The 17,748-nt window shown below is 43.1% G+C and overlaps 1 protein-coding gene across 1 annotated transcript in view; it reads right to left on the bottom strand.

Moving 5' to 3' along the window:
- Window positions 1-135: 135 nt before the first annotated feature.
- OIT3 (oncoprotein induced transcript 3) overlaps window positions 136-17,748 on the bottom strand; it is a 28,076-nt gene continuing 10,463 nt past the window's right edge. The window contains exons 4-9 of the mRNA XM_006131991.4: window positions 15,012-15,134; window positions 12,004-12,126; window positions 8,925-9,085; window positions 7,073-7,488; window positions 3,743-3,842; window positions 136-2,551 (exon numbers count right to left, since the gene is read on the bottom strand). Of these exons, the coding sequence (XP_006132053.1) occupies window positions 2,369-2,551; window positions 3,743-3,842; window positions 7,073-7,488; window positions 8,925-9,085; window positions 12,004-12,126; window positions 15,012-15,134 (1,106 nt within the window). The 3' untranslated portion in view covers window positions 136-2,368. The remainder of the gene's footprint in view (window positions 2,552-3,742; window positions 3,843-7,072; window positions 7,489-8,924; window positions 9,086-12,003; window positions 12,127-15,011; window positions 15,135-17,748) is intronic.

Below are 17,748 nucleotides of genomic sequence, written 5' to 3'. Positions count from 1 at the left end.
GGAGGAAATAAAGCTCTGAAACTGAATACTGTGGTTGTAATCCTCTTTTTATATTGTTGCCCATTGCAAGTGATAACAGATTTTGGACTTTGGACAGTTTCCAACTGGAAGAAAAATTGATGATACAGACTCATGGGATTTTCAAGTGCAATTTATTTATTTACAAATGTACACAAGTCTTGTTTACCTTGAACAGCAGTGGCCAGAACTGTACACAAGGAATTTCATTTGCAGAAAACCCCGTAAGCACAAAGACAAGCCCAGTAGCTCCTTTCTTTCAAGAACTTTCTGAGAGTTTCTGCAGTAACCAGCCCTGATGGGACTTTTGAACCTGATCCTCTGTGTTTAGCACCACTTATGGAGTGTTTCCATCAATTGCTCATAGTATGCATTTCATTAACACCTCTATCTTGTTCTAGGTTAATGCATTCGAACATCCAAGTCACAGAAGATCACAGCATCACACTTTGTATTCGTTTTGAGAGATTTTTAATTTTTTTTATAATTGAAGTGTCACACCACTTACAAAAATGCACCATCTATCACCACGTCAGTGGGGGAGTGGAGTGGGACAGGATTGGGGGAAGAGAGATAAAGAAATGATACACTAAATAAAGAGAAAAATATTGTAAACAAGTATTTGTAAGAGGAAAATATAAAACTAATCTTTGAAATAATTATTTTTGCACAATTATAAGCACATTTGCCTGTAACCGTTCTGAGCTTTCACTGCATATTACTGTTCTGTTAGCATTTCCAGTAGTTTGCATACTTATGAGATATATATTTATATGTATTTTCATAACCACCCTTCACAACCTGGATGTCACATTTCCCACCAACTCACTGCATAAACAGCCTTACCACTGAGTTATTCAGCACAAATGTCCTGTGTTGGGCTCCTAACACTGTTTGTATTGTCTTTAGAAAACAAAGCATTAGCAATTTGCTTCAAAACATGCTTAAACATTTGTCATAAATGATTCTTTAACAACACTATGCAGTTTGCAAACATAGATCAAAAAAATGAAGGCAGGTAATACTTTAGGCCTATGACTAAAATATCTCCTTTAAATTGTCAGAAATGCAAGCACAGCTGTATTCCACAGCTGATCAGATTACATAGGGATGGGCTGCCTTTCATGTCTAATATAGATTCACACAAGTAAGTAACTGTCAGTCTGCTAATGAAACTAGATGACAGACTCACACAGGGGTTTAGCAAATACCCTTTTAACAGCATCCAAGATGCATAGGACAAGACATCAGTAAGGAGAGCAGGTACATTGTTAGGGTGCTACCAAATTCACTGACCATTTTGGTCAATTTCACAGTCATAGGATTTTTTTTAACTGTAAATATAATAATTTCCTATATTTAAATTTGAAATTTCACGGTGTTGTAATCGTAGGGGTCCTGACCCAAAAAGGAGTTGTGTAAGATCACAAGTTTATTGCGGGAGTGTGAAGGTGTGTGTGTGGCCGCACTGCTAGCCTTACTTCTGTGCTGCTGTTGGTGGTGGCGCTGCCATTAGTGCTGGGCAGCTGGAGAGTGGTGGCTGCTGACCAAGAGTCCAGCTCTGAAGAGAAGCTGATCTCAGTGGTGACAGTTGACAGAAGGAGGAGCAACGGTCTCAGGTTGCAGTGGGGGAAGTCTCGGTTGTATATTAAGAAAAACTATTTCCCTAGGAGGGTGGTGAAGCACTGGAATGGGTTCCCTAGGGAGGTGGTGGAATCTCCATCCCTAGAGGTTTCTAAGACCCATCTTGACAAATCCCTGGCTGGGATGATTTAGTTGGGATTGATCCTGCTTTGGGCAGGGCATTGGACTTGAAAACCTCCTGAGGTCTCTTCCAACCATAGGATTCTATGAAGGCAGAGCTACCACCAGCAGCAGCACAGAGATAAGGATGGTATGATAAGGGTGGCACTATCATACCATCCTTACCTCTGCACCACTGCCTGCAGGGATACGACCTTAGCAGCTGCCACTCTCCAGGTGCCCAGCGCTGAAATCAGCAGTACAGAAGAAAGGGTGACATGGGCATGGTATTTATTGCCACTTTTACTTCTGCATTGCTGCTGGCTGGGTGCTTCCTTCAGACCTGGGCCCTGGCCAATGCTGTAGCCACTGCTCTCAAGTTGCCCAGCACTGAAGGCAGCACATAAGTAAGGGTGGCAATTCCATAATCTTGTGATCCCCCATAACTTGGGTCAGGCCCCTCAACGTGAGAAACACTGGTGTCCCTCATGAAATCTGTATAGTATAAGGTAAAAGCACACAAAAAGCCAGATTTCATGGTCTGTGACACATTTTGCATGGCTGTGAATTTGGTAGGGTCCTCTACATTGTGATGGTAAGAGAGTTGCTACTCATCCATGTCGATTCTAATGGGACCACCTGTCAGGATATGGTTTGACATGTGACTAGGTTCCTCCTTCTCTTCCTCCATCCCAGCTGACCTGCGCATTCGTCTGCGACACCCCTGGGCACAGCGTGACCTCTCGTCCAGCATGCCACACACAAGGACACGGCAGTGCAAGAATACTTCCTGCAGGATTGTGAAATGGCAAGGAGATGTCAGTGTGAAGAGCCACTGTGCTGGCTTTCATATAAGCAGTGCTACCAGCTCTCACAATATGTAGGTGATTTTTTTTCAAAACGATTCCCATGGTATCCGAAGCTGGCACAATCAACTCCTTATCCAAGACCCACACCATCTCCCATTACTAAAGGGACTGAAACCACAGGCTGTCCTCATTGCCAGGCCCTTTAACCTTCACAGCAGAAAATGAGGCTGCTCCCAGCAAAAATGGCTGCCTTACTTGTTGTTTCCAGTGACTCTGTAATCTAACTGAGCTCAGAGAAGATGGTGGCTCCCTTAGTCACTATGTGAGTGGCAGGCAGGAGCAAGAGAATGTGCTGGTGCGGGAAATGAAACTGAAGGGACAATACACATAAGGCAGTTTGTCAGGAAACAAAACAGGATATTATGAGGACTCAGGGACAGTGAGGCGCATAAAACAGGAGTGAGTACAGTGGGATGTGGCATGAGCTGTGAGGGGAAATGTGAGCAGTAGGAGACCATGTGGGGATAGTAAGGGAAATGTAACAAACAGGTCTGTGTAGAGTGAGGGGGCAACCATGGAAGGATGATGTGAACAGGGCAGCTATCATTTCTAGGCAGTGAGGAAGATTGAGTGATAGAATGGCAACTCCCATGGCCCAGATGATGGGAGAGGGTAGTAGAGTCTCCTCTAAGTAGACAGCAGGACATCCCGCATTTTTCTGCCTGAAGGTAAGGTTGAATTTTGATCCTGATACCACCCAAGAACAGCTTAATAAAATTCAAACAGGTGTAGACCAAAGAATAAGACAGAACAGAATCTGCAGTTACACTACACGAGGTAGAACAACTGTTACAAGATTCATGCTTCAGGCCCAAGCCAATTTCTTTCTGCAGTTAGGAAGAAATTGTGCCATGGCACTGAACAACTTCCAAGGCTTCCACCCCATCTCCCTCACCACTTTCCTGTAAAAGCACATGACGTAGGCACTTGAATGAAATAGCATACTAGGCTGGACAGACCATCAATCTGTTCTTGTATGGCAATGCCTCTTCCTGACTCTCTACTGCTACTGTAATACCATAAGCATAAAGAATCAGCCCCAAGCAGAGTCTTCTAGGCCTGTGATGAGCTGATTCAATGTCTGCCAAGAGGTAATTTTGTTCTGAGCTCACCTTGTTGTCTTTACCCACAAACTTGAACACAGGGACCTGGAAGTGCTTGGCAAGATGATCCTTTGACGTATATTGTTTCACGGAGTCATCAGAAACACAGCTGAAGAAAGCATAGGAAGAAGTGTTAATAGCTTTCACAGAGGTGGAAAAAAAGTATTCCAATATATTTAGTCACCTAGTTATCATCCATAGTACTTTGTCTTTGGCCACAGCAGACTATTCAAGAATGAAGACGGGGCGGGGGGCGGAGGAGACGACAAAAAAAACAACAACAGTGGTGACTGATAGGATCTCCAGAACAGCTCTGCAGCAAAGAGAACTGGCAGAATGCAAGCAACAATGCACATATCCACAACCCAGAAGATTTGTCAGAGAATTGCAGCCCAATTTATCCTCATTTCACCTTTCTGGGCAATAGAGTCTTCAATGATCAATAGTGACGTACAGATTCAGATATTTGCTGAATTATTTAAAAAATATAATGTCATAATTCAAGGGATACTGAGAAGATAAAAATAATTTACTTTAAAATAAAACATCCTTATCTGTGTTATTAACATTTCTTAGCTGAAAACAAAGCATTTTAAAAGTCTCATGTACGTTTCACCATTTATGCTTTTGTTTACTTCTTGCATTTCTTTAGCTTGGCATGTGAAACTACACTGATGGACTTCTCCATGTCTAGCCAATGTTATGTTCAGTGTCTCTAGAATGATATGATGGTATTAGGGTACAGGAAGACAGAAGGGAGACCTGATAACAGTTTTCAAATATGTTCAGGGCTATTACAAAGAAAATGGTGATCAATTGTTCTTCGCATCCCCTTTAAGGTGGGACATAAGCAATAAGCTGAATCTGCAGCAAGGTTAGATATTAGGAAAACTTAACTATAAGGATAATTAAATTCTGGAATAGGATTCTCAGGGAGGATGTGGAATCTGTTTAAGAACAGGTTAGACCATGAACTCTTGGAGATAATCTAGGTATACGTGACCCTGCTTCAGCACTAGGAGCTGGACTTGGAGATCTCTCATATATTTCTATGAACACTACAGGAGAATGGTTAATTGTTTTTACAGAACTTAAGTTTCACATCTGAACAAAATTAGACAGAACTAACAAAAATAAAATTTAATACATGTTTTGTTGATTATTACTAGGTATGTCAACGTGTAGTTGACTACACGATTAACCAATAAGCCTTGTCTTATGGACTAATCTTGTCAACTACACACACTTCTTCCCCTCCCCCCCGCCTCTTCTATACCAGACGCATCAAGGAGGGGGGAGTGGGAGCCGGTGTCCATGAGGAGCAGGCTTTAAGCAGGCTCCTAATGAGCATCGAATCCGTCCACCTCCCCCCTACACACACACTGCTACCTGCACAGTAGTGTGGCGGAGGGCAAGGAAGGCTGCCGTGAAGCAGCCGCTGTTCGTGACAGCCAAGGCTCACCATGGACAGAGGCTGGTCTGTGTCAGCAGCAGCTGTCTGCCGGGGTTCTGAGCTCCCGCAGACAGGGGAGGCTGCTATGCAGGGGCAGATGAGAGTGTCGTGGGTCCCCCCCTTTGACACAGCGCATGCACGGGGCCTCGGGAAGCATGGGGCCCGGGGCAGCTGCCCTGCTCGCCCTGCCCTAAATCCGCCGCTGCTGCTATGGACTAGCCTCTGTCTGAGGGGAGATCAGACCTCTGCAGAATGGGGCTGCTGCCACCCTGCACTCCTGCCTCTGTAGCTGTACTCATGTATCAGAGGCAGCTGTGCAGGGCGGCAGGCAGCCAGTCGGTGCAGGGAGCTGGTTTTTAAATTGGCTGTCCTGGTGGACCATCTCCCGCCTGCCACCCTGCACTGCTGCCTCTGATACAGAGGCAACAACATGGGGTGGCAAGGGATTCTCTGGGAGTGGGACGGTTATATTTGAATAGTCATATAACCACTAAGATTTCATGCAGTTACACAACTATTCAGTTACACAATATCTAACATCCCTAATTATTACAACGCTCAGCCAATTTTAAAATGCTACTCTGAAGTTGTACTGCATTCCAGTACAGAATGTCCTCTTCAATAAAGTAATCTCAGAAATGTGGACTTCACATGTTTTAAAAGAGGTTCTAGTGGAAATGGTGGAGGGCAGAGAAACAAAACTTGAAAGACTCTAGCTGTACTTTTAACAGACACCTTGCATTGAAATATTTGAAGCAAAATGCAGGACAATATTTGATGAATTGTTCATTACACAGAACAGTCTATTCACTTACAAAAAAGAAAAAAAGAATTCTGTTGATACTGGAATGTTCATTTAAAACCTGTGGGATATTCAGTCAGTTAGATTCCTCCGCCTGCAGAATGTTGCTAACTCTAGTAGAACTCTGCATAAGCTGGGTACGATAGTGTGCATTGCACTAGATAACTGTTGGAACCATCTTAAAATATGTGAACTGGGCTAAATCAAGCCCCTCCTAATGTCCTGGACTATGATTTGATTCTAATGAATTCGCCTTACACCACTGGGCTTGGGTATACACTCTAGAGAGAGATAATGTTTGTTTTCTCTATGATCAGCTTTTTGCTTGCTTAGAGGCTATGATAGGGATACTAAGAACATACTTTAAATATAGGCTGGCCTAGTGACAGCATGCTATACTGCAGCACATCAAGGTGCTAGAACAATCTGTATAATGGGAGTGCTGAGAGCCACTAAACTATAAACCCTGTATACCAGGGTTTCCCAACCTATGGGTCGGGACCCAAATATGGGTTGCCCTTACATTTCAAAAGGGTCACCAAGTGTCTCCGCCTCCACCCCCACCCCCGTTTTTGAATTGCCTTGGGTCACCAAGTCTTCCTGAATTGTCAAAATGGGTCCCCATCTGGAAAAGGTTGGGAACCACAGCGTATACGATGGAAACCACTTCAAGCCAGAGGGAGCAGTAGCAGCCTCTTTACCCATGGGTCTCAGCCTCTGAAGAGAGGGCACTTTCATTAAATGAGTAACCCTTCTACTTGGTGGGCTCCAAAGTAAGGTACTTCCAGCACTGGTCAGCTGGGAGATTTGGCATGGTGGAAAATAAGTAAGGGAGGATACTCCCAAAACGTATTTCATGCCTACACAGTATTTCACTTAGAGTTTCTATGCCACAGTTCCCTTCAAATTTGATGGTGGTTAACTAGCTAAACTAATTATAAGGCTTGACTTTTATCCCCGATATTTTGGATGTAGGTATGGTGATGGTGTTTTCTATTTGCTGTATGTGCTCTGTAATGCAGATGGCAAATGGTATTGGGGTAAAATATCAGACAAACAAGGGAAATAGAACAGTGACACTTGCCCGTCTTGAATTAAGTAGTACTTCAGGATCTCATCAATTTTTGCGCTGGGGGTGGCGAAGCAGCTCTCTACCAGTGTCTCTAGCCCACTCACGTGCACCACGGGCTCGATCCCAAAATACAGTGAGTCACGAAGCTTTAGGGTGGGAAGAGAATCCCTGTAGGGCTCGTCAAATTCTTTGTCTTTGAAAATCTCGAGGGTAAAGGGGAAAATGCCCTGGTTGCGGCTCAGGATTTCCAATGGGGAGTTCTTCAGGTTGGGCACGTAGCCCTCAGAGATGGTGTATTGACGGGGGAACTCACAGGTCACGGGGATCAACAACTTGCTGGTGCGGATGATGATGTCCCCATTACTGCCAGGTGTTTGCTTGGGCAAGCCAGTCACCAGATTGGTAGCAATAATTTTATCATTTACTACCTGCAGCACAGCAAGAAGAGGTGGTAAGGGGGCAAGATCGTGACACGAAGCAACTGAAAACATCAGGCATCCAACAAAACCTTAATTTTTTTAAAGATTCTATTTGATTTTGGACATAAGAGCCAGGGATTGGGTGTACTATTCTTGCTGTAACAAACTGCAGCCAATACAATTCTACATGGCAGCCACAGTCACCCTCATCTTTAGTAGGGCCCATGGACACTAGTTGGGTGCAGTGAGTCACTTGGATCCAAACATCATGCTTGGACAAATATTTCCATGGGCTGGAACTTTATAAATGGAGGCCATGCAATTGGCTATGCTATTCACAATGAAAAAGGTGTTGCCCTCTGGCTCTTGAGAAATTGCCAGTATGGGGACACCCCTCCTTTGCTCCCTTCTGATTGCATTGTGTAAACAAGTCAGCTACTGTGTGACAGAATGAAAACTGGCCATTCCCTCCTGGAGCAAGCTCAAACCCACTCTGAGACCCTAACTGAACAGAATTTAGTGGTCTCAGTTCAGTCCTCAGTTCTTGCATGTGTGTGTTACGAGGACTAAGCCAATAAGGGAGAGGGAACAAACACTCACGTGTAGACTTCAGTGTCCCTTCCAGACCTGGGCTGAGGTTATTTGCATGGCAGCAGGAGAAGATGCTCTCACTACAGCTACCACACAGTAATTTGGGCTAAAATCCCTAGAAAACACCTGCTCGTTCCACTATTTCAGGGCAAAAAATAGGCATCCACAAATAAAAACAGATATTATGAAAGATGGACTCGCCAAGGCTCTTTTATCTACCCATCATTCTGAGCTGAAATTTCTTCCCTGTGTTCTCTACTGAGATTGCTGAGGTACTGCCCAACAGGCAGCTCAATTCCTGTCCTAGTTCCTCTCCTCCTGAGCTGAAAGTAGTCAAGAGAGGCAGTACCCTTCAGTCCATTCCTCCTTGGAAATGGAGTTGGGGCTGCCATGTGAGGGCCTTGCCTTCTATACTATGGTGGGTGAATAGTTAAGAGGAAGTGTGTGTAGGAATACAAATATCCATAGTTGATACACACCTAGCCAGTATTTTTCTCCCACATAGAACTTTAACCTGTGATATTAGTCTCATAAAATGGCCAGTAGGAGCTTAGAAAACAGAATGGCTGAGAGAGGTTCTGTCTGTGCAATGAGAAATGTTATGGAACACAGCTCAACTGGATTTCCACACTGCTCAGTCAGTTAAGAGTTTGGGTTCATGACTCATACGATGCAGCCAAAGTGAGAAGGGTTTTAACATTTACTGAGAATCCAACCCTGTATCCCTACCCCATTTCAGTTGTTTTAATGACCTCAGTACAGATACCAGAGATACAGGCCCTAAATGAGCCTGTTTCTAGGCATGTCATGAGAACAGTGATGATGACAAAGCAGATGGTGATGAGGATACATACCTCTACAACTGTGCCACAGGACTTCAAAGAGAAGTTGATGTTGACATGGGTGCCATTGGATACTCCTTTGCAGGAGGCATTGATGAGAGAAAGATCCAGCCCTCCAACCAGCTCCTTGGGGATGCTCACCTCAATGGAGGTGGACTTGCACAGCACTGGAACTGCAAGAACACCCCCCCCCCCCAGGACAATGATCAGCACATCAAATCTGCCAAGTGAAAGGGGGGCAGGGGAAGGACTCTGCATACCATTACTGTGAACACAGAGGAGAGTGCACTCCTATTTGTGATCAAGCCACCCTTCGCTTCCACTCTCAGTGTTTCCTGAAATGAACTTTTATTGGCCTACAGACACTGTTTTTGGCTCTCTCATCCCAGAGGATTGAGCATTTCAGATTCTAACTTTGTAGATGCCTCAAAAGGTAGTTTTCCCTCTTCATGGGACAAATCTGTTGCCAAGAGTCTGAGGGCTGCATTTAATGTGTAATTCCTGCATTGCTGAGATCCAGCAGATTACCCCCAAATTTTCCACATGGCATACTGGAACCAAGCAATTTCTATCCTGTCTGAACCAGTAGCAGAAGACAGAATTGAAGAGACAAGTTTTTGTGTGAGCATCTCAATTTTCTTTTTCAGATTACACTTATGTAGTCAAGGCTCAGATGACACCATTAATAGTGTAATGTCTTGGGAAAACCCAGGCATGTTACTGGCAAAGGACTATGTAACAATCAAACAGAACCATCCTTGAGGATCTAACTCAGGTTGTATAGAAGTCCCAGGACATGCTAGAACAAGATTTTGTGAGGGCTTAAATTCATCCTGTATAGTTGTCTGGCCAGAATGGAGGTGTTCAGAAAGACCATCACAATCAATATTTAATGTAATGCATTTGGCAATGATTAGCAAACACATTCTGCCCCATTCCAAGCCATTTGGACAATCAGGATTTGAAAATTCAACTTGAATATTTTTGAATTTGAATTTTTTAAAGAGAAACTGGGGAAAGATGAGCAGAGTGAGAGGACAGGATAGAGAAAGACTGTTAAAAAGAAGTTTGTATGGGATAAAATATTTTTTTATTAAATATATATACTATATACACCCTAGAAAAGATACAGAAAATTTGAAATTACTTATTTATAAATTAGAGGACAAAATATTTTGCAAATTCATCAATCTGGTAAACTTAGGCAACTCAAAAAAAAATAAAAATAAAAAGTTCAACACTTCCTACTCCACAAGGTTTGCTTCTCTAATTCCAAGAAGACTAAATTCCAGTCTCCTTGGGTCTGGGATACAACTAGCAACACTGACATAACTGAATTGCAATTTTCCTCCCCAGTGAACATTTTTACTGTACAAGCAGCAATTTTTTAACACTCCTCAAGTCATTATAGAGAATAGTTTTATTAAAAGCCACCATTTTTGGTGTGATGTGCCAAATAATAAGCAGTGTTCCTAGAGCCATGTGCTCTCTGTCATCACTAAGGGGAAGGAGAATTCAAGAAAAGGGCAATGTCTTAACAAAGCTCCTGCTCTGTTAGAAAGACAAGAGGGTGAGAAATAATCAGTGTGTGTCAAATAGCAAAGATAAAAACAGGAAGAAAACAAATGTTATTTTCAGGATTCTACAGGAGCATTGTGAACCCACTTACAATGTCTGCCTGAAAGGTAGCACTGTGCAGAACTGATGAACTCAGCCTTACTGTAAGGACTTTCTTTAACACTTCAGCAAATGAGGAAGCCTCTTTTAAACTCAGGCCACAGCAAGGGAGTTTAGATTCAGGTTGCATATCTCCAAAGTTCAGGGGCATTTGGCTGCAGGGTTTTGATTTAGTCCCATCTCTATTTTTAATGGTGTTACCTTGAAATATTGAGGGGAAAGGAAAAGAAAATCCTACCACCTGAGTTCTGGGCTAGGGTGTATTCTAGACTGTGTGAGAACCCATGAATCCAGGGGACACTTAAAACTAGAACAGGTTTCATTGCTATCAATAAATCAGTCTGAATACAAATTAACTCATCATCCACTGGTAAAGGACTTTAAAAAAGCAAGGCCACAATTCAGTACTGATGAGCATGTAATGTAAGAATGAACTTTGTCTACACTAAAGAATTTTTTCAGAAAAAATGTCCCAATATTGACAGTTTTGGCTCAATTTCACCAACGTTATCAAACCTGGGTCCCTAATGTAAATAAGCTGCTGGTGTTTTAAGCACTTGAGTCATCCCATTCAGCTTGCAGGAGATCTAATCTGCATACTGTGTACAATGCTGTAAGCACTGTGTGCTGAGACCATGGCCTATCATGCTGATCAATATTGTCTCACTGGTTTCTTGTAGTCCCCGGGTCTGTTGGTATGTTTCTCCCTAGAAGATGAACTCTTTGGGGAGCAAAGGCCATTTTTGTACAGCACCTAGTGCAATGGGGTCCATGACAAGGTCTCTTGGGGCTACCACAATACAGACAAATTATAATAAAATCTGATTCATAACATCTCTTGTTATACACAAGGTTTGTTTATGCCCAGGTGGGGAAAAGCATTTCAGTTTCCACCTGTAGCAGGAATACAACTGATGAGAGGAGGAAATTACTTTAAAAATTGTAAACATTTATTTGACTCAACTCCCTTTTTATTTCAAATGGCAAATGATGCAATAACCTGAATTGCGCTGAAAGAGATTAATACATGGAGAACTATCGTATCAATATGATTCAGTCAAACTACCTCAGAGTTGTGCGCTAGACTTTTGCAGTTAATTACAACACCATAATCTTGATTTGAGGTAATAAAAGCTTGTATTTCTGCAGCCATAAAAGAGCTCTGTAAAATATCTGCTTTACTTCTTAAATGTGACCATACATTTAATTGAATTTAATACAGTAAGATTGCTTGTTCTTTAAGATGCTGAATTCCTTCACAAAACACCTTGATGACTGACTAATTGGCACCACTGTCAGTAATCTCACAGTACCATTTAATCTGTTAAAGCCCCAACCTACCTTCCTGTTAGATACTTGACTACAGCACACATGTTCTCCTTCTGGAAAGGATGAGTGAGCAGAAGATTCCTACCTTGGCAGCTGTGGTTGTCCTCTGACAGAGCAAGTCCCCGTGGGCACTCACACTGGTAAGTGTCCTCCACTGAAATACAGGTGTGACTGCAGCCACCATTGTTATTGTGGCAACCTTCAATTTCTAAAACAGAAAGTGTTGGAATTATTAATATTGTTTTGAAATATTAATATGGAAAACCACAAAACTCTGGTTTAGCCATAAATTCCTTTATTCAACCCAAAATCTTATGCAGATGCAGTTGCCCTAAACATGTTTAAAAAGCCAAAATGAGAAGCAAATTACTACAGGTTGAACCTTCTTTGTCTGGCATTCTTGGGCCCTGGGTGGTCCTGAACCATGGAGTTTGCAGGACAAGGAGAGGTCTGGCTCTGCTCCTAGATGGGGCTACGCTCTGTGCTGCCTGCCCCGCTGCCTCCAGCTCCAGCAGGGGCTATATCCGCCACCACGCCTGCCCCATGCAGAGGCAGGCCCCACTGCCTTCAGCATCAACTGAGGCTGCACTCTCCACAGTATCGGACTAGGCTGCACGCCCAGCTGCTGGCCTCACTGACTTCAGTCCTGTCTGGGGCTAAGCTCCCCGCCACCAGCCACAGCCAGGACTGTGCTCCTGGCTATTGGCCCTGATGCCTGCAGCCCCAACTGGGGCTGCGCTCCCCACCACCAGCCCCCCTGACTGGGGATGTATCTACCCCCCCACACCGCACCAGCTCCGGCTGAGGCGGTTTCCCTTTGCACTAACCTTGGGCGGGGCTGCGCTCCCAACCTCACCAGCCCCAGTTGCAGCTGCACTCTTGGCTGCTGGCCCCAGAGTACCTCCCCACCATCAGCCCAGCCTGGGTTGTGCTTCTGAACCTGGCCAGCTGGGGCTCTTTGGTTCAGCAATATCTGTGGTTCTGCCAGACTACGGACGTTGCTGGGCCAGAGAGTCCTGGATTTTAGAGGTTCAGTCTGAACATCCAAACTGTAACAAAATGTTTATAAGCATTTGATCAAGATACTTACAAATGAACCAAACCCAGAAGTGCTCAGACCTGAATTGGTCCATTCCAACATGGTCCAGCATGTATTAGGAATGAACCCTTTAAGAGCTGACTTTTTATACCCTTAAACCCATTGCCAATTACTGACTTGAGCTAAAAACCATTTTGCAATAGCTCTGCCTTATTTCCAGTCTTAATCCAGATAAGATTTACAACCACTTTTCTTCCCAAGGCCTTTCCTTCATGCTGTCTTACAGTTTCCCATTGCACCTGGGTTTACGCAGGCTTTAACACTGGTGTGGGCTATGTTAGCTCAAATTAAGACAAATTTCTTTTTTATTTAAAGCCATCTGCAGTCACCCCCACCAGTCACAGGTCTTCTTTTTAGAAACTTCCCCTTATCTTATTATCCCTTCTACTTGATAGTCAGGAGCTTTCTTTACAACACATATATATTTCCTTAATCTTAAAATCACTTTTAATTTTTCAAGTTTATACTTATCCTGCAGAATGAAACACTAAATATCAGTTATGCAGCTTATAGAGTATACTTCTGGTTGTGTGAAGAGTATTTGACTAGATTGGAGCTTGGGGACGGGGGCAATAATTGGGTGAGATTTTACTTCATGAAAATTTTGTGGAAACCAAATCGAAAAAGCATTTGAAATGTTAACAGTAACACCGGTTTATCAGATTTCATGTGTTTGTTACAATTCTCTGACTTTAACAGGGCATTAATAAAAACTTGTGAAATTTTCCCTTGTTTGCCAACTAAAAATGTGATTTAATTATGTTTTAAAAGGCCTAAAATTTGCACTGTATTGGATTTTTCTTTTTAGCCTTTTAGGAAAGAAGGGTCCTACTGAACCTATACCAAGTAGTGCATTCTACTAGCATGTGTCCGATGGGTCTATAGAACCAAAGCATTCCTGTAAAAACAGTTTATAATATGTATGTTTACAAACAAGTTGTTCCTGATGAGACCTTACTTCAATTTATATTTGTACAACCTCACTGATTTTAATACAGTTTTGTGTATTCCTCATCTATCTCAACAGGGTGTTAATTCTCCATCACAGTGTCAACATATTTGATACCTGTTTCACTGCTAATTGTTTTAGCATACATAGAGCTACTCTCTAGAACTGTGAGTGAAGTTTAGGATTTCAGGGGGAGCTTCAGTAGAGTAAAACAAAAACAAAACAAAAAAACCCAACTCTGTCACAATCATAACTGATATTTGCCCATTTACTAATCCCATCTGTCGTTCATCTTTTGCCAGATTATGGCAACACAAAATCCTGTTCAGCTCCTGCATGTGAGTCACTAGTTCCCTGTCCTATGCCTCCTCATTTTGTCTCCATTTTTTTATCACTGTATGCAGTGATGCTGGGAGGGTTCACACACAGAGTGTCAGACAGCTGCGCTGGGGAAGTCCCATCACTGCACTATTTGCACTCAGATCATGTTTCAAGGTGACCTCGAGGGATACACCTATTTATTTTCAGAACCACATCTTAGCTTCTACCCTCTGAAAGGGACTGCTTCATCCCCAGGACAGGCCAATCCTTCCACTGTTATAATTCCACCCTGGAGTTAATCATTCCCAAAAGGCAGCCAGTGAGCCATCTTCCAAAGTGCTGTTCCAAGTACTGTATAGATGTCTCGGTTAGGGGCGAGAGAAACATCTTTCCTTTTTAATTTTTATCAAGATAAAGGCCACTTGCATCTGCTAACAACCAATCAGAAGCTGGTTCACAAATTCCAGCAAAAACATACATTTGCAATACAGGAAGGAGCCTCTTCACTACTCTCTTCAAATTACTGGCAAGCACAACAGTAACACAATTGTATTGCATAGTAGCTGCAAAATGCCATGATTGACTGAGTACTGTGGGGTAATATTTATGCAGGAAATAATGGAATGATTGATGTAACTTTATGGAAGTATGACTGGTGCTAGAAGGTGCTCTTCAAAATTGAAATTCCATGCTGGTGCCTCCATTCCTTTGCCTTTTATCTCACCTTCACAGGTTTTACCATCTGTTCCCAGGATGTGCCCAATTCCACATTCGCAGCGATAGGAGTTCTTCAGATTCACACAAAGTTCACTGCAGCCTCCATTATCCTTTTCACATTCATTCTCATCTGCAGGAAGAAAATACTGTAATAATACTCAGCTTTGCCACTCACACAGCCTGTAAAATGGGTCTGATGCACAAGGCTGCAGGCAAGAAACTGGATTTTATTTTTTGGCACAAATCACAAGTTAGGTTAGAAGGAATCAATATCCCTATCATAAAACAGAGGTCACAACCACTGACTGCAACAAACAGCGCTATTGCTTTGAGTCTGCCTTAGAAACAAGGCTGAATATAAAGAAAAACAGGTCACAAATGGTGACATACACACAAAAACTGTATCCTGGGAAGGATGACAGTACACAACTTCCCTAGAACGCATGTGTTACCATTTAAAAGGGAATGGAAAAAGTAATGGTAGCCTTTGAACCCCTTGGCTGAGTCCCAAGAATTCCTCCTAATTTTCCCCATTTTGTACCCCTGAAGCCTATATTTTCTCCTCTCTTTTGAGATGAAAGATACTCTGATCATAGGAAATCCTTCTTCTTCAAACTTGATTTAGTCTTTGCCTGCATGCAATGAATATATTAAAGGAGAAAAAGAGATTGCTGGCAGCCAGCCACAAGAGTGACAGTTTTTCTAAGGCCAGGCAAAATGACAAGGCTATCAATCAGCCAAGCTTGGATTTCCTCTACACAGCTTGCTAGTTATTATTTACTGGCTGACAGAGGCTAAAATAAGGAAAATGCAGTTTTAAAAGACAGTAGAGAGTTTTTTTTGAAAAGTAATACTAGTTTTCACATGCCCCACACAGTCTGTAACTGGTGCCATACTCTATTTTCACAAATGACACGAGCTAGATGCTTTTAGCTTAAGGAATAAGCTGCAACACATCCTTTATCCGTTAAAGGAGATGTCACATGAATCTAGGAGGAACAGAGATTCTGCTTTTCATAGATATAAGACATATTGACCATTTTAAAAAAATGCTTTGCATTGAGATTTAGTATTTATGAAAGTGAAGGTTGGTTGAGCTAGCTAGAGAGACCTAAGGCAGGAAAAGGCTGTACTGAGCTCTTTCATATGGTTTTACCAAAGGTTGCACACCTTCAATGTTATCCAGACGGAGACTCTGGAAATCTAGTCCTGTAATTCCACAAAATTCTGCCAACAGGCGGTAATACTGTCTGCTGGCACACTTGTCCTGCTTATTAAAGCACAGACTGTCAATATGGTGATTTCATGAAGACAAGTATCTCTTAGGGGACAAAGCTGACACGACAGACAGTAGTTTCAGCTGGGACAATCTGAGATTGACTCAAGGCCTCCTGGAGATGAAAAACAAGTATGTAAATAGAATTATTAACCCACCAGGATAGGTTGATCTATGGTGGAAAGCCTAAATCCTAACTCAAATTTATAATTTCAGTTTTCTTAAATTAAATACATTTATTTGCAGACTAAAAGAACTACAGGCTCAGAAGTGGGATTCAACATATATATTAAACATACACATGTATGTTTAATCCCACTTCTGAGCCTGTAGTTCTTTTAGATAGACAGATAGATTAGATTAGATTAGATCTAATCTAATATAACATCTGTAGTGTATTGCATAAGTCAGGCTAGAACAGGGGTAGGCAATAATTTTTGATGCAGAGGCTATTCTAAGAATTTAGTAAGTAGTCAAGGGCCGTGTTCTTCCATGATATTAATAGAGGAGGTGCAGGGTCTGGGATGGAGTTGGGTGCAGAAGGGAGCACAAGGTAGGGAATTTAGGTACAGTAGGGGATGTGGGATCTGGAAGAGGGCATTGGTCCAGGAAAGGATTCTAACCTGGAAAAGGGATGTAGGAGGGGGTGCAAGGTCTGGAAGGGGTTGTGACCTAGGGCAGGTATGCAGGAGGGGATGCAGGTGTTTGTGTTGTGACCTAGGGCAGGAGGGGGTATAGGTGCAAGAGGGGATTCTGACTTGGAGGAGGGGATGTAGGAGGGGATGCAGGATCTCGGAGAAAGTTGTCACTTGGGGAAGGGGACTGGGCTGGGAGGGAATATGGGTGCAGGACTGGGGATGCAGAGGGTTTGGATTATGACCAGTGTTCCCTGTAAGCTGGGTGCTTGTGTGGCTGCTCTGGAGAGATTCAAATCTGGCCATCTGATTAGCAGAGCACCCATAGCTAGGTTTTTATTTCTACTGCACATGCACATGCTTTAGCACATACAAAAATTATTCCACACATGAATGGAAAAAAATCCGTACATGGATGGAAAAGATTAGAGGGAACACTGGTTGTGACTTGGGACAGGGGTGAAGGAGGGGGAGCAGATGGGGAACGGAGGAGCTAGGGTGCAAGGTGCAGGCTCTGGCCTAGAGGTGCTTATCTAGGTGGCTCCCAATCAGCAGTTCAGGAGCTTCAGGCAGACTCCCTGCCTTCCATATCCCTGCACACCACTCAAAGCGTCCAGCTGCAGGGACCATATGCTCTCTGGGAGCCGTGCACCTCTGGGGAGTACTTAGCACACTGCCTGCACTGCAATTGTGCTAGGGGTGGAGGCAGCATACAAAGCCTCTTCCCAGGGTGCCTGGCACCCAGAGAATGCATAGAAACCACCACCCCTGCACTGCCTGCTTTGAGTGACATGCGGGGGTGTAATGGTCATGAGGGATGGCCAGCAGCCTGG

This window comes from Pelodiscus sinensis, chromosome 8 (genome assembly GCF_049634645.1).
Source record: "Pelodiscus sinensis isolate JC-2024 chromosome 8, ASM4963464v1, whole genome shotgun sequence".
Taxonomy (NCBI): domain Eukaryota; kingdom Metazoa; phylum Chordata; order Testudines; family Trionychidae; genus Pelodiscus; species Pelodiscus sinensis.
The sequence above is the reverse complement of the archived record's forward strand: the minus strand, read 5'-3'. Positions and strand labels throughout refer to the sequence as shown.